Here is a 20,852-nt window from a genome sequence, read left to right as displayed (position 1 = left end):
TTACAATGTGTTTTTATGCCCCATTTATGGACATTATGTTTTCTGGTCTGTGGGTTTGTTCATCCATCAGTCTGTCCTGTCCCTCTTCAGGTTACAAGTTTTTGGTCGAGGTAGTTTTTGATGAAGTTGGAAGTCCAATCAACTTGAAACTTAGTCCACATGTTCCCTTTTTAATAAGCTTTCTAACTTTAATGCTAAATTAGAGATTTTACCCCATTTTCATGGTCCACTGAACATAGAAAATGATAGTGCAGATGGGGCATCCATGTACTTTCTTGTTAATTATAAATTTGTACATGCAATGAAAATGACTTTCCAAAATCTAGTACTTGCCAATGGATACATTCTTCAGTTTCTTTTATAGCAATTTATAACAAGAGATCTTATATAAACAATTTAACAAATGAGAGTCCTGTTTAATTGTTGTAGCTTGTATGCTATAAGGAACAGGGAGATCTGTGATCCCCTTTTGGGTCAAACCAGGGAATTTAAAGTTGGTATTCCAGCTTCTCATTCAATCGTGAATAAAAGTATAAACAAATGTGTCACAGCAGGTGCCTTCCTGCAAACTGTTAGCACTTTAAAAATGTGTTGGTGTTGTCAGCCATGATTGTTTTTAATTCAATTTTATTCAGTACCTGTCATTGTTCACATCCTTTGGTGAATAATTGTCATTTTGACAATCATTCATTTTTTGTGTTAGAAGGCGATTAAACATAAAAACTTGTCTGTTTACAGATTTTTTTTTCAATTTAAAGATGTAAATTTACCTTTAATATTTTTTTCAAGGGTTTGATACAAAATAAAAAAATTTAAAAAACTCATATATTAACAATTTTTTTATTTTATCAAAATATAGAATTTTGATTATACAGAATTTTGGTAGAAAGCCTTTATTACAATGTGCTGGCATCCAAAATACTGTACAAAATCATTGACTGATTGTGGAAATTATCATCATTAAATAATGAACTGAAAACATGGCAATGAACATATATAATTCAGATATTCAGATGAAGTAAGATAGTCTTTGTATTCTCATAAAACATATTATAGACAGAAAACTTGTGATTATTTATACTGTTCAAATGTAATGATAACACTCATATCCATGGAAACATGTTGCATAACTACTCTACATCACAAAGTATGATCCATTTACATGACATGTAAAAATATAAACATTTTGTAAGTTTATGGGACCCATATGGTAAAATCATTCACACTTCTCTATCAAACAAATGTAAAATGAGTTATCTCTCTTACACCATATACAAACAAACCAACTCTCAAATAGCTTGTCAGTTCAGCTTTGGAAATTAAACTTTTTCAAGAAGTTATGGAACATAAAAGAACAAAAAAGTAACACTTGAGAAAAATAAGTAATTTCGTCTTTGACATGTGTATGCAGGACCATTTAAAAAAAATAAAAATTGTGAGATTGACATAGCAACAGATTATTCTATCCACTATATATAAAATATATATAACATTGTAATAATAAAACAGAAAAAATCCCTTTCTTCAAATATTATAGTATGTGAGGGCCTTTATATAGCATGCCTCCGTTAGGCTACTTAATAATGATATAACAGATAAAAAACATCTTCAGTCAAACCTTGTATTTAAAGATTTTTACCAGAGTATTCTCAAACAAGCACAGTTCATTAAAATTTTCAATAATTATTAGCGAAGTAGAAAGAACCTTGTTACAGTGGTTCAGTAGAATTCCAAGTTTGATTAAATGCTGTTTAAAACAGACTAAGTACGCCAAACATGTGCTAGAGAGTGGTTTGTGCTGTTAATCTGACAATTTTATGTATTTTAAATGCAGTAAATATCTTCCTTGTAAATAGTGTACTTAATTTGACATCAGTTTTACTGTCTCACAGTTGTACCATTATATGTAGCCTGTAGCAGAGGTTAGTTGAAGATCATATTAAGATAGACATTCTGTAGTTTGGAAAATGTATGTTTAAAATATATAAATTTAACTTTTGGCCAACAGTATAATAAAATAAAAGGATTAAAAAAATCAATTAACTGAAAGTTATATAATGAAGCTAGTTTTCCACATCTTGTGGTTAATTTACAAGATCAATAATAATCGTACAAAGGTTTATTTCCACTCAAAAACAATAACATGTTTACAAATTATTCTATAACAAAACAATAAATGTATCTACAATGTGAAACTCAGTTTGCATGAACATTATCTTATAAATTCTTAATAAACAACAAAAGAAAATTTAACTAGACTCTCAAACTTTGATCAATAATTCAACAATGAATACAGCATAAAAACAATTGTTCTTCCAATGACCCATTCAACACGATCAATACTGCCCTCTCTACATGTCTATCGTGGGAAAGGTACTCCAGATAGACTGGAAACACAAGATTGTTCAGTCAAAACTATATACTTCTATTGTAAATACACCTGAACCATAAAGATATTGTTTCTCATTGGCACTCATACCACATCTTCTTATATCTATTCTTAACTGTGGTATCACAAACATACTTTTGATAGTGTATAGAAGTTATATTTGATTGGAAGTAAAAAAAACATTTGTTAAGTTTCTTAAGCCATGAGTTTAAATTAGCCAATTTCTTAATGAAATAATACTGAAAAAGACCAAAATATTTCCTGAAAATTTTTGAACACTGCTAGCAATTTTCTTTCATTTATTACTTTTAATTTTGAGAATTCAATTTACAATGAAACATCGTATGATTTGAACCTTTGATCTTGTGTTCCCAAAGTAAGAGTCGCCTCCCTTTAAATACACAGTACTGATAATAGTATTCTATCCTCCGTCTTCTCCTGTTGTCCCTGTAATCTCATTAATATCTGGACTGTTCTCTCAACGCTCTATGACCTCCATGGTTTATATCTGGAAAAGAGAAATAAGTCATTGAATAAAATTAATAATATAAACTTATACTGGATACTCAAGGTCGATAAGTGGAAATATCAGTTTTCGGTAGTTATTAGTATTTAGTTTATGGTCATGATGTTGCCTGTAAGATATCAAGATTCATACAGGAGACAGCTACAAAGTGAAATGGAACTTGTAAGACACCCAACAAAATGAAATGACCGTGCTTATGCAGAATCATATCATATATGTCCTGAAGATAACTCTTGTTGACAGTTGCATTAATTAACCATCTTATTTGGAAAGATGAAATGGAATTTCCTCCAACATTGTTTACCAGGAAATGCACAAATTTCTGTTGTGAAAATTCTATAATTAAGGAAGCTTTAATGAGGCCCCTGTTGGGAGATAATTAGACTGTCAATTTCCTAATGAAATGAAATGCTCCAAATTAAGGACATGAATGATTCCCTAAACAGTAAGGTCACTTGAGAAATTGTAATAATTAACCAATATAGTGATGCCTTGAAAATATAAATGTGTAGCACTGTTGATCTTGAAGGTTAATACACATATCAAGATGTTGAAGGTTAATACACATATCAAGATCAGGAAGTTTGGAAAATTATATTTTTTTGTTGTGTACTATCTACTCCAAACGATATAAAACAATTTCGCTTCTTTAGATCCTAACTTTAAATCTCCAAGGAAAAGATGTTGTAAGGTTAACGTCAACAAGACAGTGACCTCTCTCTCCACATCGACACAAAATATATAAGTTTATAAAATTTTGTCAGTTCCTGTCTTAAATAACAGATCAGGATATTTCTAAGTTTATATGAACTTTTCAACAAGACTGTTGGCAGTACAGAAAACCCTACAAAACAACTTCTTGTATCATGCATGCCTGTCCTATTTTTCATTATTCAAAAAAATGTGGAAACTCACTCATTTATCCAAATTTTCATAGAGACCAGTCTGTTTGTAGTAAAACATATCTTAGCAAAAATTACTTATTCCTAAATGATATTGAAAATCTTTACCATGAATGCCTTATAACAAAACCTTCTAAATAATGAACATTGATCTATCTCCCACTACAATCATATATCTAAATAAATATAGCTTTGCATACGCTCCATTATAATCCTCTTTACAATCCCAATAAGTTTCCATTATTATGATTATTATGCAACTTAATATCGTTTAAGATTTGTCACAGTACAATACTTATAGTAAGACCATTACACAGTCTGGGTAATGATTAAAGTACATAATAGAGACAAACAGTTAGACCGACCCAATATACAATAATGTATTCTAAGTAGACAATAATTCCATATATATCTGTATTTTTAACTGAATTTGTATTGAATAGGCAAATAAGGACTTTTATAAATAAACACTTTAAACTGTAATGATACAATTTCCTTTTTATTATACGTAATATAAGAAGTTCTAGTCTGGTCTTGGCACCAGTTTAAACTGTCAGACTATGTTTTGTAGAATATTGTTTTGCAGGAACTAGGACTGGTAATATTTTGTGGTACATTGTATATCAAAGGTTATATAAATCATCTAAGAGGGGCATTAGGAGGGGGTGTCATCCCAATATTCTTTCCTCGAGTCCAGATATCTTCATTGTAAATCCTAAATTATCCTAAATCCCAATCCTGAATTCCCAAAACAATAAAGGCTCAATCTCAATGTCCCGCAAAAGACCTTCCAGCTTCCGACCCTCAACATATTCTTTGAACTTAAATCCTTTAAAGTATAAAACAGTAAATGATATGATTGTCATCATTGTAACATTATGTCTAGTCTAATACTTACATTTGTTGAATTATTTTATTCTAAAATTTCACAAGTTGTATTAGCAATGGTGTAATACAATGTTCTATTTTTGGTAAATTGGTAGGACCTAATAAGTCTAAAAATGTACCACGTCTTTAAAACTAAATTTATTTGGGTACATTCTCTTTAACCTAATGTCACCAGATAAGCCCCAAAATATACCAGCCTATTTTCTCTTTAACCCTGTTTTTATCAGAATGAGGGTAAATGTTTATCTCATCTATACATCCACCTCCATTAGATTCCTATTGGCACAGGGGCAACTTAAAATAATATTTTAATGAAGCTTTAAATCTAAAATAAATTGGTAATCACTGCAGTGTTTGTATCCAGAGAAGTACTAATGCCTTTTTAATATGATAAATTACCTCTAACAAAAGTTACTTTGATATAGTAACTAATACTGTAACATGGTAAAAAATCAACAGCACTCGGTAACATTTTGTGTTTTACTTCACTAAGTCTGTGCATGATACAAGTGTAACCAACAAAACTAAGAATAAAGTATTATGGTCCTGTGACTCCTTCATCAGGTATTTCTTGACATGTTTGACTTATAAGAATAAGCAATAAAGTTGGGAGCTTAATTGTTCTTACATTATCAGTGGCGTAGCTTGCATGTATGCTCAGATGCTCAAGCATCCACATCATTTTGACAAAATAAAATAAAATAGCAGCAGTTTAACTCGGAAGTATCAAAATGTCACATGTGTAACAAGGCTGAGGATATGAGGATAACTTCCAGTAATTTTCGAAGCAGTATGCCTGGTCTCTCATTTATGATAATTTACTTATTCCTAAATGATATTGAAAATCTTTACCATGAATGCCTTATAACAAAACCTTCTAAATAATGAACATTGATCTATCTCCCACTACAATCATATATCTAAATAAATATAGCTTTGCATACGCTCCATTATAATCCTCTTTACAATCCCAATAAGTTTCCATTATTATGATTATTATGCAACTTAATATCGTTTAAGATTTGTCACAGTACAATACTTATAGTAAGACCATTACACAGTCTGGGTAATGATTAAAGTACATAATAGAGACAAACAGTTAGACCGACCCAATATACAATAATGTATTCTAAGTAGACAATAATTCCATATATATCTGTATTTTTAACTGAATTTGTATTGAATAGGCAAATAAGGACTTTTATAAATAAACACTTTAAACTGTAATGATACAATTTCCTTTTTATTATACGTAATATAAGAAGTTCTAGTCTGGTCTTGGCACCAGTTTAAACTGTCAGACTATGTTTTGTAGAATATTGTTTTGCAGGAACTAGGACTGGTAATATTTTGTGGTACATTGTATATCAAAGGTTATATAAATCATCTAAGAGGGGCATTAGGAGGGGGTGTCATCCCAATATTCTTTCCTCGAGTCCAGATATCTTCATTGTAAATCCTAAATTATCCTAAATCCCAATCCTGAATTCCCAAAACAATAAAGGCTCAATCTCAATGTCTTGCAAAAGACCTTCCAGCTTCCGACCCTCAACATATTCTTTGAACTTAAATCCTTTAAAGTATAAAACAGTAAATGATATGATTGTCATCATTGTAACATTATGTCTAGTCTAATACTTACATTTGTTGAATTATTTTATTCTAAAATTTCACAAGTTGTATTAGCAATGGTGTAATACAATGTTCTATTTTTGGTAAATTGGTAGGACCTAATAAGTCTAAAAATGTACCACGTCTTTAAAACTAAATTTATTTGGGTACATTCTCTTTAACCTAATGTCACCAGATAAGCCCCAAAATATACCAGCCTATTTTCTCTTTAACCCTGTTTTTATCAGAATGAGGGTAAATGTTTATCTCATCTATACATCCACCTCCATTAGATTCCTATTGGCACAGGGGCAACTTAAAATAATATTTTAATGAAGCTTTAAATCTAAAATAAATTGGTAATCACTGCAGTGTTTGTATCCAGAGAAGTACTAATGCCTTTTTAATATGATAAATTACCTCTAACAAAAGTTACTTTGATATAGTAACTAATACTGTAACATGGTAAAAAATCAACAGCACTCGGTAACATTTTGTGTTTTACTTCACTAAGTCTGTGCATGATACAAGTGTAACCAACAAAACTAAGAATAAAGTATTATGGTCCTGTGACTCCTTCATCAGGTATTTCTTGACATGTTTGACTTATAAGAATAAGCAATAAAGTTGGGAGCTTAATTGTTCTTACATTATCAGTGGCGTAGCTTGCATGTATGCTCAGATGCTCAAGCATCCACATCATTTTGACAAAATAAAATAAAATAGCAGCAGTTTAACTCGGAAGTATCAAAATGTCACATGTGTAACAAGGCTGAGGATATGAGGATAACTTCCAGTAATTTTCGAAGCAGTATGCCTGGTCTCTCATTTATGATAATTTACTTATTCCTAAATGATATTGAAAATCTTTACCATGAATGCCTTATAACAAAACCTTCTAAATAATGAACATTGATCTATCTCCCACTACAATCATATATCTAAATAAATATAGCTTTGCATACGCTCCATTATAATCCTCTTTACAATCCCAATAAGTTTCCATTATTATGATTATTATGCAACTTAATATCGTTTAAGATTTGTCACAGTACAATACTTATAGTAAGACCATTACACAGTCTGGGTAATGATTAAAGTACATAATAGAGACAAACAGTTAGACCGACCCAATATACAATAATGTATTCTAAGTAGACAATAATTCCATATATATCTGTATTTTTAACTGAATTTGTATTGAATAGGCAAATAAGGACTTTTATAAATAAACACTTTAAACTGTAATGATACAATTTCCTTTTTATTATACGTAATATAAGAAGTTCTAGTCTGGTCTTGGCACCAGTTTAAACTGTCAGACTATGTTTTGTAGAATATTGTTTTGCAGGAACTAGGACTGGTAATATTTTGTGGTACATTGTATATCAAAGGTTATATAAATCATCTAAGAGGGGCATTAGGAGGGGGTGTCATCCCAATATTCTTTCCTCGAGTCCAGATATCTTCATTGTAAATCCTAAATTATCCTAAATCCCAATCCTGAATTCCCAAAACAATAAAGGCTCAATCTCAATGTCCCGCAAAAGACCTTCCAGCTTCCGACCCTCAACATATTCTTTGAACTTAAATCCTTTAAAGTATAAAACAGTAAATGATATGATTGTCATCATTGTAACATTATGTCTAGTCTAATACTTACATTTGTTGAATTATTTTATTCTAAAATTTCACAAGTTGTATTAGCAATGGTGTAATACAATGTTCTATTTTTGGTAAATTGGTAGGACCTAATAAGTCTAAAAATGTACCACGTCTTTAAAACTAAATTTATTTGGGTACATTCTCTTAAACCTAATGTCACCAGATAAGCCCCAAAATATACCAGCCTATTTTCTCTTTAACCCTGTTTTTATCAGAATGAGGGTAAATGTTTATCTCATCTATACATCCACCTCCATTAGATTCCTATTGGCACAGGGGCAACTTAAAATAATATTTTAATGAAGCTTTAAATCTAAAATAAATTGGTAATCACTGCAGTGTTTGTATCCAGAGAAGTACTAATGCCTTTTTAATATGATAAATTACCTCTAACAAAAGTTACTTTGATATAGTAACTAATACTGTAACATGGTAAAAAATCAACAGCACTCGGTAACATTTTGTGTTTTACTTCACTAAGTCTGTGCATGATACAAGTGTAACCAACAAAACTAAGAATAAAGTATTATGGTCCTGTGACTCCTTCATCAGGTATTTCTTGACATGTTTGACTTATAAGAATAAGCAATAAAGTTGGGAGCTTAATTGTTCTTACATTATCAGTGGCGTAGCTTGCATGTATGCTCAGATGCTCAAGCATCCACATCATTTTGACAAAATAAAATAAAATAGCAGCAGTTTAACTCGGAAGTATCAAAATGTCACATGTGTAACAAGGCTGAGGATATGAGGATAACTTCCAGTAATTTTCGAAGCAGTATGCCTGGTCTCTCATTTATGATAATTTAGTTGATGTAAAAAAGATAGTTGAATCGCTGAATAGTGTTTCAAGTTAACTTTTGTTTGTAAAGTAAAAAAAGTCTACTTCATCGGCTAAATAAAGCGGAGAGGACTGATATGCAGACCCGTGGACATGTTTCATTTGAAATTGAACCTTTAAGTGGAGTGATGGCTTCTTATCTGACTATAGCAACTAACAATTAAAACACCATATCCAGATTCCTGACATCGTTTCTTGCGACATGGTAAACGACGTGATTTAAAATATCAATATGTAATAGATCGTGATAAGTCCTATGCTTACGAATTCCCGTTTCTATCTAGGTTCAAATACTAATTTTATTTTCAATCAGTAAAGAACAAAGATCCAATGTTCCCCGCCATGCACCTTACATGTCATATTTTATCTATCAAAGGGCAATGAACAAGGGAATAACTATAAAAAAAAACCCACTTTTTTTTCTTTTTCTTATTTATTTTCAATATCTTTACTGGTTAAAAATACTTGATTACGACTTATTTTCCAAATTATCAAAGACATTGCTTATGATATGAGTTTCACTTAATCTGGCAAGAATTGAACACATAAGGTGCTAACAATACTGGACGATCGGGCGTCCAGTATTTTTTTATGTCTCCTGCAGAGCGTTGAGCTCATTAATCAAAAATCAAAAAGCCAACGTTGTAGACTCAAATTCCTGGAAAGAAAAGTCACTTCAGTTCCTATATTCCGAAAATACTAAATTGTACAGAAGTGTCGCTGTAATGGCCCGGGGTCCGTTTTTTATATGTCAAGATAAGATTGGGTAAGAAACTTAAAATCAAATATTTATGAATTGAATGATGGTAGTTTCGAGAAAACGATAAAAAGTTGGTTAAAAATATAAATATATGAATTGGTGGGTATTTTGAATTTAAACAAAAATCAACTAGGGTCGGATTCTGAGGGAGTACATGTGCTTAAATAAAAAATAATTTTCTGCATAAAATGGTCCGAAACATCCACATCGTTTTAACCCTGGCTATGCCACTGATTATGCCACCTTGACCACCCCTTTAAGAATGTAAACTAACTTTGCAGTGAGGTTCCCCTATCTCTGGACCAACCAGAACATTGAGGTTCTCATATTTTAGGATCAATTAGAACATCATAAACATTGAAGTTCCTATATTTCTGGACCAATCAGAACATCTCAAAACATTGAAGTTCCTTTGTCTGGACCAATCAGAACATCCCAAATCAATGAGTTCCCATATATCAGGACCAATCAGAACATCTCAAGACAGTGAGGTTCCCATATCTTAGGACCAATCAGAACTTCCTAAACACTGGAGTTCCCATAATGCAACACCATTTCTAAATTGGTCCATAAATTTGTAAACTTCTTAAAAACAGTATTTTTTCTACAAAATTATTGAATATAGATTTACAATTTCAAAAGGTTAATATCTATAAACTTTTCACAATATTATTTTCTTAATCAAATTGGGGGTTTTGCATTAAATTCTGACTTATCTTTAAGCTGTGTAACATCACAGGGTCTTAAAGGCTAAAAATGTAATAAAATCATACTCCAGTGTCTCCACATAGAATTACTATTATAACAATCTATTAATTACTGGTCATAAAGGTTGGAAACAGTACAAAACAGTTCGCTTCCAATCAATGAACAAATAACCTGATTATAACTAATTAGAAAACATAGCACTGACTACAGGGCATCGCCTGATTGTAGTTAATTATAAAACACCTGCGTTAATATCCTACCAAGATAGCCATACATAATTAACTCAAAATCAGGTAAATCAAATCCCATCAAACTTTGATCAATTACAGTTATATATGATGCATCATGCAGTATTTAAGATTTTCTTTGTAAATTACAGCAAAACTAATCATGTCAGGTAAACTCCAGCATATTAATTCCAACACGACAAAGTCAAACTCTCAGTTATTATGATATATTTGGTTAGTTTTCTACAAAAGGAAAAGTAATCCAATCATGATTGACTAGCTTCCTTGATCTAATCAACACGGGAATTTTTTCTTATTAATTACATCACAGTGGAATTGTTCGAGGTTTTTATTTCATTTTTCTTTAAAAAGTCATTAATTTTGATTCCTTAAAGGCACGACTTTGTCATTTATGTATTACAAGTAGACTGAATTTGTCTTGTATATATTACAAGTGGTCCTGACCATATATATATATATAATTATTATCAGACAATGTAAGAAAAAGGGCTGAAAAATACAAAATATGTATATTGACACATTAAAACATGACATAACAGACTACATGCCTATACTATACATATTCCTCCTGTCATTTATCTGTACACGTGTGTCATGTATTTGTATTGTAAAATAGTCTATTTCAGGATAAAAATAAAAACAAGTAGTCTTCCTTAATTGCATCTTGTAAGTCTTTTTGTCAAAAATCTAAGACTAGAATTCATTTTAAAGAGATTCTTTCAAAGTCGCTTTAACTCAACTATATTTATTCTTTGAAATCCTAAATTTTATGAGCAAGAGCTATTTCCATTTTTTTTTTTTTAATATAACTCTGAGTTACCCACTGTTCTAGTATATAACTTTTATAATATCGTAAAATGGTGAAATATGTTTAGCTGTCTTGCTGTACCATAAAAATTCCAAATGGATGTGTTGGTAGTTTGTGGCTTGTTATATTCTTTGGGCTGATATTTTTGACATATAAACCTTTTAGTCTGCACAAGTTGATGAAAAAATAGAACTTTTTAACTGGAAATCTTCCAAAACCAACAAGTTTTTTACAATTGTCAAGAAGTAAATGTTCAAGAAGGTAAAATCTTATTTTAGTTAATAAATTTTAAGGCCATCCTTTTCATAAGTCATCTTTAAAGTATGTTTTTATTTCATTTAATAACTTTTAAGTCAATCAATCATATTCACGCATCATTTTGAAGTCTATAGAAGTTTTATAACTGAAGTAAACCAAATCTGATTATAATGCCTACAGTTTAATGATGATTTAAATGTTCATTTAATACATAAATCATAACTCTTCATTGCAGAATAATTACATTTTAACTACATATCAACTTTGGGATTGAGTTCTTGAAGTGCAATAACAATCTAGTTCGTACTGACAAAATTCTGAAGAAATAGATATAAACTTTGACATTTACTAAATGATAACTAAAAACTTTTTTTTGATTTTTTTAACATTTTGATTGTATAATTTACAGATAAGTTGTACACCCCTAGTTTTTGGTGGGGTTCGTGTTGTTTATTCTTTAGTTTTATATGTTGTGTCATGTGTACTATTGTTTTTCTGTTTGTCTTTTTCATTTTTAGCCATGGCGTTGTCAGTTTGTTTTAGATTTATGAGTTTGACTGTCCCTTTGATATCTTTCGTCCCTTTGTACATGCATTGAACAAAAATGCAAGATTTCAGGAAATGCTACAACAAATGGAAGTTTTTAACGACCTTGACTGGGTATACAGCCATTGCACAGTCGGGAAATGCTACATACATAAGTAATGCTATCAAATTTTACAGTTTCAAAATCATCCAAAATGTATTAATTCTTATTACAAGATTTCGTATAAATCAACATGTGTGTACCCAAAATTTTCAGCAACAATTGTAGAGACAACCTCATTGAATTAGACTATTACAGGGTTTGTAATAACATGAGCAACACGACAGGTGCCACATGTAGAGCAGGATCAGCTTACCCTTTCTGAGCACGTTTTTTTTGTGACGTTTGTGTTGCTTAGTCTTTAGTTTTTTTTGTTGTTTCATGTGTACTTTTATTTGTCTGTTTGTCTTTCTTTTTTCAATTTATTTTCAATCTATGAGTTTTACTGTCCCTTTGGTATCTTTTGTCCCTCTCCTAAGCTTCTGCAAAGCAACTGAAAACCAGACTAAAGACAAAAGAGTTCAAATTAAAAAGTCATAATAAGAACAGACAAAACCATGGTTAAAGATATCAAAACAAACAGTTTATTATACATGGCACAGAAAATGTCAAAGCTGTGAAATAAAGAGGCATACCTGAAAAGGTTTGAATTGACTTAAAATTGATGAAAAATGTGTCAACTCTTTCAGATTGAAAACTTGCTCCATGTATCAATAAAATGTGATGTTAATTTTTTAATTTATGGACCAATGAAAAAGATATCAAGGTCAGGTAACTCGTCCACCAGACATGTAAATCTTTAGTTCTTAAATTGATTCTATGAACCAAATATGGTTGACCTTACACTAATTTATTCCTATAGCACTTAACCTACTTATTACTGAAACATGCAAAGAACTATAGATAAAATACAGCTGACCAAGTTAGTATAAAAACTGTCACGGCTGTGGCATTAACAAACATAGTACAAGAAAACTAAAGATTTATTGACAACTAACCTACTTCTTCTATACCCATGACCTACATATTATGGAACACCTTCACCCTGGAATATGTTCCAAAATGAGGAGTTATAAAAAGTTTGTTTCTCACACATAAGAGTTTCTAGTATAGCTTTGTATATACAATAAAATTCAATGTTCAAAGATAAAAATCTAAAAAAAAATAAGTTTAATACAATAAAAATTGGGACAGTTACCCCTGCCTCTACCTTATCATATATGTACAACACACCTACAATAAACTGGCAAATAACTCAACTCAAGTACACCCACCTTATCACATAAATACAAAACACCTACAATGAACTGGCAAATAACTCAAGTACACCCTGGCAGGGTTAAGTAGTTTCTGCACCACCAGAAGCACCCACTGTGTTAATGATATAACTGAAGACCTTAAATATCAATAATAGTTGGCCTTAGAATCTCAAACATTGTGAAAGAAATCAAAGACACCTGTAATCAGAAGTCATGAATTCTTAATGTTGATTTACCGGAAGTCATGGATTCTTAATGTTGATTTACCATTAAAAAGTAATGTAACAAACATATCATTTCTATATTTCAATGCTCATTGTTTCAAAATGGGGTACAATGATCTAAAGCAAAGTAGCTAAGAAATTCAAATTTACAATTGAGGTCAATGAAAAACATTGGTCTTTGGAAACACAGGCAGATAGTGGTGACTATTTTCAGACTCCTTTTTAATTCATCAGATTATGACTCCCTCTTTTATGCAGAAAACATCTCCATGCCAACAAATTATTACAGTATAAACAATTATTTTATTACACCTTTTTCTGTGTATAAAGTGTATCAATGTCTAAAATATCATTACACAATTGATGTATTGTTCCTCTCAGAGGTAAACTTAAGGTTCTACAGTTCTATAATCAAGAGTACTACATTATTGTATATGTAGACCAATCAAACAGACCCATGATTTATTGTGTAGTATCTTGTTATGTTGCCCCTTCATACACTTACTCATATGTTTATACTTATACTTTTCACTTCCCAACTTTGTTTCATCATAAGTATCACATAAATTACACTTAGAAAGCATATAATGTGTTCAATATATTTAGAAATCATTCCTTCTTCATGTAACATATTCTTTGAACATAAAGTATTATTTATACTTCAATTATTATCCATTTTGGGATTAGTTAAATGTTTCACAATATCAAATTAATCAATGAAATGTGTATGTGTTAACAGCATAAATTTAAATGAAACACTAAAAAAATTTGTGAAAAACCTGAAATAATCTAATTAAATTTTTGTTTGCCCTTTGAAAACCCACTACAAGTCAATTTTCTGTGTTCCACAGTTTTGTTGACACTTTTTAAAGTAAAATAAAATAAATATAACATCCATGACATCAAACAATCTGAAAAATACCTATAAAGGTTTACTTTTTTAAATTGTTATTTGGATGGAGAGTTGTGTCATTGGCACTCACACCACATCTTTTTCTATTTATCTACTTTAACTAATTGGTCTTATTGTATGGGCCTAATTGAATACCAAAGGTGAAATGACATCAAAAGACTTTAACACTGATAGGTATGTATAAAAAAGAAGATGTGCTATGATTGCCAATGAGACAACTATCCACAAAAGACCAAAATGACACAAACAAAAGGTCACTGTACGGCATTCAACTTTGTTTTGGTTTGTAACCCTGATTTGTTTTCTCTTAATTTGAACAGTTGCATGATTATTTAATATTCCAAAACTGGAGGTGATCACAGTCAAATTGAGTTAATCTTGTGTAACTTGTTTCAGTCAGGATTTGTAAGACACATTATGACTGGAGTAAAGTTTTAATCAGACATGTTATTTGTGTGAAGGAAAGTGACATTGATTGTGTAATACTAGATGATAATTTTGTGTTAAATGTTATGATTCATTTATCTTTTGAATGCAACTCTACATATCTGTGATTGCTCAATATGGAAAAAGGGGGATGGTGGAGATGAGAAGGTTTTTCTTCTCCGGCTAAACTGTATCCCTGACAATTAAAAAGCAAGTATCTTCTAAAAGGCACAAAATCATCAGACCAAAATGATTTGCTGGACTGGTGGATGGGCAGAGTCTGACAGATGGTGTGTAAAACTATAATGACCTTCAACTTTTAAATCAATATTTAGGTGATCCATTTCATGGGTGGTAGGTGTATGGGAGCATAATGGTAACAAGAGTGCACACGCTGAAATGTCTCACCTTCTTTACTAATCATTAATATTTTGTAGATAGTCCTAAGTATAAAGCTTTATTACAACTGTCACATAAACTTAACATTATCCAAGAAAACTAAACATTGACCAATAAACCATATAAAAATAAGGTCAAGGTCAGATGGACAATGACAGGCAGACATGTACAGCTAACAATTATTCCATACAAAAATATTGTTGACCTATTGCTTATAGATTAAGAAAAATAGACCAAAACACAAAAACTTAACACTGAGCAACATGAGCAATGAACTGTGAAAAGGAGGTCATGGTCTAATAAAACGTGCTTAACTGACAATTAGATCATACAATATTTCCATAAACCAAATATAGTTGACCTATTGCTATAAAATTAGCAAAAAAGACCAAAACTCAAAAACTTAACTTTGACTATTGAACCATGAAAATGAGGTCATGGTCAGATGACACCTGCCAGCTAGACATGTACACCTTACAATCATTCCATACACCAAATATAGTAGACCTATTGCATACAGTATAAGAAAAACAGACCAAAACACAAAAACTTAACTATAACCACTGAACCATGAAAATGAGGCCAAGGTCAGATGACACCTGTCAGTTGGACATGTACATCTTACAATCATTCCATACACCAAATATAGTAGACCTATTGCATACAGTATAAGAAAAACAGACCAAAACACAAAAACTTAACTATAACCACTGAACCATGAAAATGAGGCCAAGGTCAGATGACACCTGTCAGTTGGACATGTACATCTTACAATAATTCCATACACCAAATATAGTAGACCTATTGCATACAGTATAAGAAAAGCAGACCAAAACACAACCAGATGCTCCACAGGGCGTAGCTTTATACAACTGCAGAGGTTGAACCCTGAAAGGTTGGGGCAAGTATGGACACAACATTCAAGCTGGATTCAGCTCTAAATTTGGATTGTGATTAAATAGTTGACACAGCATAGGTTTCTGACACAGAATGAATGTGTTCTAATGAACTTAAAATTTTTGTTTTCTCTTAGAGCAATTCACTATGCTGTTGAATATTAATCCTCTCAAAAAAATGTTTGAAGAAATTTTCTTTTTATTTATGAAATTTCAAATGAGAAAAATTGAACCCAATTTTTTTAATCACATCCCCCTTTCTCTTATTCCAAAACTAATCTCAATTAAAATTTCTAATGGAGTTTGCAACAATAACTACTCATTTAAATACATCATAAAATATTAAGATGTAAAAAAACTGCTTGTTATCACTGAATGGTAAAGATTATTTTAATTTATCAGTTGGTAGTAAAAAGTGAACATACATTGTATATTGTATATAACAAAGATTTAAGTTGATTTTGGACAAAGAAAGATAACTCCAATTAATAAAAATTCTTGCTATTGCACAATATTTTACAATTAGATATTTCTTGCTTACTATTCTGGACAAAGAAAGATAACTCTAATTAAAAAAAAAATGGCTATTTCACAATATTGTGCAATTAGATATTTCTTGCCATTGTGTAATACTTTGCAATTGAAAAGACTTGCTATTGCACCATACTTAATATAATAATTTTAGATCCTGATTTGGACCAACTTGAAAACTGGGCCCATAATCAAAAATCTAAGTACATGTTTGGATTCAGCATATCAAAGAACCCCAAGATTTCAATTTTTGTTAAAATCAAACTAAGTTTAATTTTGGACCCTTTGGACTGTAATGTAGACCAATTTGAAAACAGGACCAAAAATAAAGAATCTACATACACAGTTAGGTTTGGCATATCAAAGAACCCCATTTATTCAATTTTTGATGAAATCAAACAAAGGTTAATTTTGGACCCCGATTTGGACAAACTTGAAAACTAGGCCAATAATCAAGAATCTAAGTACATTTTTAGATTCAGCATATCAAAGAACCCAACCAATTCATTTTTTGTCAAAATCAAACTAAGTTTAATTTTGGACCCTTTGGACCTTAATGTAGACCAATAAGAAAACGGGACCAAAAGTTAAGAATCTACATACACAGTTAGATTCTGCATATCAAAGAACCCAGATTATTCAATTTTGATGAAATCAAACAAATAAAATTGAGAAAGGAAATGGTGAATATGTCAAAGCGACAACCACCCGACCATAGATAAAGTTTAATTTTGGACCCTTTGGGCCCCTTATTCCTAAACTGTTTGGACCAATACTCCCAAAATCAATACCAACCTTCCTTTTATGGTCATAAACCTTGTGTTTAAATTTCATAGATTTCTATTCACCTATACTAACGTTATGGTGCGAAAACCAAGACAAATGCTTATTTGGGTCCCTTTTTGGCCCCTAATTCCTAAACTGTTGGGACCTAAACTCCCAAAATCAATACCAACCTTCCTTTTGTGGTCATAAACATTGTGTTTAAATTTCATTGATTTCTATTTACTTAAACTAAAGTTATTGTGCGAAAAGCAAGAATAATGCTTATTTGGGCCCTTTTTTGGCCCCTAATTCCTAAACTGTTGAAACCAAAACTCCCAAAATCAATCCAAACCTTTCTATTGTGGTCATAAACCTTGTGTCAAAATTTCATAGATTTCTATTTACTTAAACTAAAGTTATATTGCGAAAAACCAAGAAAATGCTTATTTGGGCCCTTTTTGGCCCCTTATTCCTAAAATGTTGGTACCCAAACTCCCAAAATCAATACCAGCCTTCCTTTTGTGGTCATAAACCTTGTGTTAAAATTTCATAGATTTCTATTCACTTTTACTAAAGTTAAGAGTGCGAAAACTAAAATTTTTCGGACGACGACGACGACGTTGACGCCAACGTGATAGCAATATACGACGAAAAAATTTTCAAATTTTGCGGTCGTATAAAAACTTAACTATAACCACTGAACCATGAAAATGAGGTCAAGGTCAGATGACACCTGTCAGTTGGACATGTACATCTTACAATCATTCCATACACCAAATATAGTAGACTTATTGCATACAGTATAAGAAAACCAGACCAAAACACAAAAACTTAACTATAACCACTGAACCATGAAAATGAGGTCAAGGTCAGATGACACCTGTCAGTTGGACATGTACATCTTACAATCATTCCATACACCAAATATAGTAGACCTATTGCATACAGTATAAGAAAAGCAGACCAAAACACAAAATCTTAACTATAACCACTGAACCATGAAAATGAGGCCAAGGTCAGATGACACCTGCCAGTTGGACATGTACACCTTACAGTCCTTCCATACACCAAATATACAAGACCTATTGCTTATAGTATCTGAGTTATGGACTTGACCACAAAAACTTAACCTTGTTCACTGATCCATTAAATGAGGTCGAGGTCAAGTGAAAACTGTCTGACGGGCATGAGATCCTTGCAAGGTACGCACATACCAAATATAGTTATCCTATTACTACAATAAGAGAGAATTAAACATTACAAAAAATTTTAACTTTTTTTTCAAGTAGTCACTGAACCATGAAAATGAGGTCAAGGACATTGGCCATGTGACTGACGGAAACTTCGTAACATGAGGCATCTATATACAAAGTATGAAGCATCTAGGTCTTCCACCTTCTTAAATATAAAGCTTTTAAGAAGTGAGCTAACACTACCGCCGCCACAGCTGCTGTAGCCGCCGCCGGATCACTATCCCTATGTCGAGCTTTCTGCAACCAAAGTTGCAGGCTCTACAAAAATTGAATGATTTTTACCCAAAAAAAATTGTTTCTATCATAACTTTCCTACATCCCACATGAATCTGCGATTGGTTCTAATTATTAAGATAAGATTTTATGAATGATATTTTTTTTTTTGAATTTTCAAACTTTTTTTTTTGTGTGGTGCCAGATTTATCTACTGACACACCCCAAAAACACATTTCATTAACAAAACACATGTTTCTGATTAAACAAAATACTTTTACTAATTAATACATTCCTGTGAAGAACCTAAGCAGCAGATGAATTCAGTGTGACCAAAACAAATAAAGCATAACTGTTCACAATACTCCTAATTTAACACAAACAAATTAACAATTTGGCAAGCAGCCATTCTTTTTTCAACAGAGCATTAGTGAGATTATCTTTTCTGTCAACCAGATTAATTATATCTTTTTCAGGAGATTCTCATTTCATTTTAGTAGACTTGTGTGACATTAACAAGCAGATACTTTTAACATGATAAAGTAGGTGTACTTACCATAGACTGACTGTTCAGGAAGTTAATGGCCCCAGACTGTTAGGTATGCCTTTAGACCTCATTCCCTGGGATACTATTGGGTAGGACACTAGCCCAGCTCCACCTTGATGCATGGACACTGCTGACATGGACATGTTGTTCTGTGGAAGAGAGACCGGAACATTCAGAGATAAATTCCCAGGACCATTTGCCATTTCCCTCGCTAATCGCTGCTGCAATGCATGCTGGTTAACTAATTCACTATTAAGTGCTATTTGCTGCGCTAAACTAGTTGCTAGATGATTAAGGGACTGGGGTGGTTGTGCAGCCACTCCATTTAAGGCTTGTTGAACATTTGGTCGGCTTACTCTATAACGTGCATTTTGTTCAAGTAATACTTCATTAGTTGCAGTTAAGTCTGCAACTTGTTTTTTAAGTTCCTCCACTTTTCTACGTAACATTCCGTTCTCTTCTTCGAGCAACTGATAACTATAGGGACGGGCAGGTATAGGATACCTTGTTTCAAATCCATTGTATCCATCAAAGTCTCTATCTGTTCTTCTCCGCTTACCTGAAAATCCCTCATACCCTTCATACCGATCAGATTCATCATAAGGGTCATACATCTTATTATTTCTTTGATCATGACGTTTCTCTCTCTCATAATCCTCCATACCTACGTGCCTATATTTACATTTATTTCCCCTTTTGCAATTTCCTTTTAAATTGTCTTTGCATATTGGAACTTCACCTCGTAAAAGTGGAATGTCAACATTTGGTGGTGCCCCCATGCCGAGAGCTGCAGCCTGTTGCAATCGTACAGGCAATTGTCCAGTTTGTTTGAAATGTTCCTCCTCCTCACGTGTAATGTGAAGAAATTTACAATTTTGTCTTCGACAACCAGTATTTTGATAGTCATGACATATTGTTATGTCGTGTTTTCTACCTAAATTGCGAGCTTCATCGGGATTCGGATGCCTGTATTTACACCTTCTTCCACGCTTGCATACATTGCGCAAATAATCCCGACAAATGTCATCCTGATCTTTGCCATTTAAATATCTTTGACTGTCCTCGCTTGTATCACTATTTTCTGACATAATTATAAGTTAGTAAAGTTTAAAAAGCACAGATAAGAAATATTCCAAAGTTAAGAGAAAGCTCAATGTCAACAAACAGATGATTATTTTGCTATATCAGAGCTCGGACTGCTGGCCTCATCACTGCATCCTCTGTTTGAATCTGCAA

At 31.9% G+C, this 20,852-nt stretch overlaps 1 protein-coding gene across 6 annotated transcripts in view; it reads right to left on the bottom strand.

Moving 5' to 3' along the window:
• Positions 1-826: 826 nt before the first annotated feature.
• The window catches only part of LOC134706244 (zinc finger CCCH domain-containing protein 10-like), a 121,683-nt gene continuing 101,657 nt past the window's right edge, over positions 827-20,852 (bottom strand). For all 6 annotated transcript variants that reach the window (XM_063565011.1, XM_063565008.1, XM_063565010.1 and 3 more), the window contains 2 exons: positions 19,626-20,846; positions 827-2,897 (listed from right to left, as the gene is read on the bottom strand). In XM_063565011.1, the coding sequence (XP_063421081.1) occupies positions 19,640-20,704 (1,065 nt within the window). In that variant the 5' untranslated portion in view covers positions 20,705-20,846 and the 3' untranslated portion in view covers positions 827-2,897; positions 19,626-19,639. The remainder of the gene's footprint in view (positions 2,898-19,625; positions 20,847-20,852) is intronic.

Source organism: Mytilus trossulus, chromosome 2, assembly GCF_036588685.1.
Source record: "Mytilus trossulus isolate FHL-02 chromosome 2, PNRI_Mtr1.1.1.hap1, whole genome shotgun sequence".
Lineage (NCBI taxonomy): Eukaryota > Metazoa > Mollusca > Bivalvia > Mytilida > Mytilidae > Mytilus > Mytilus trossulus.
The sequence above is the reverse complement of the archived record's forward strand: the minus strand, read 5'-3'. Positions and strand labels throughout refer to the sequence as shown.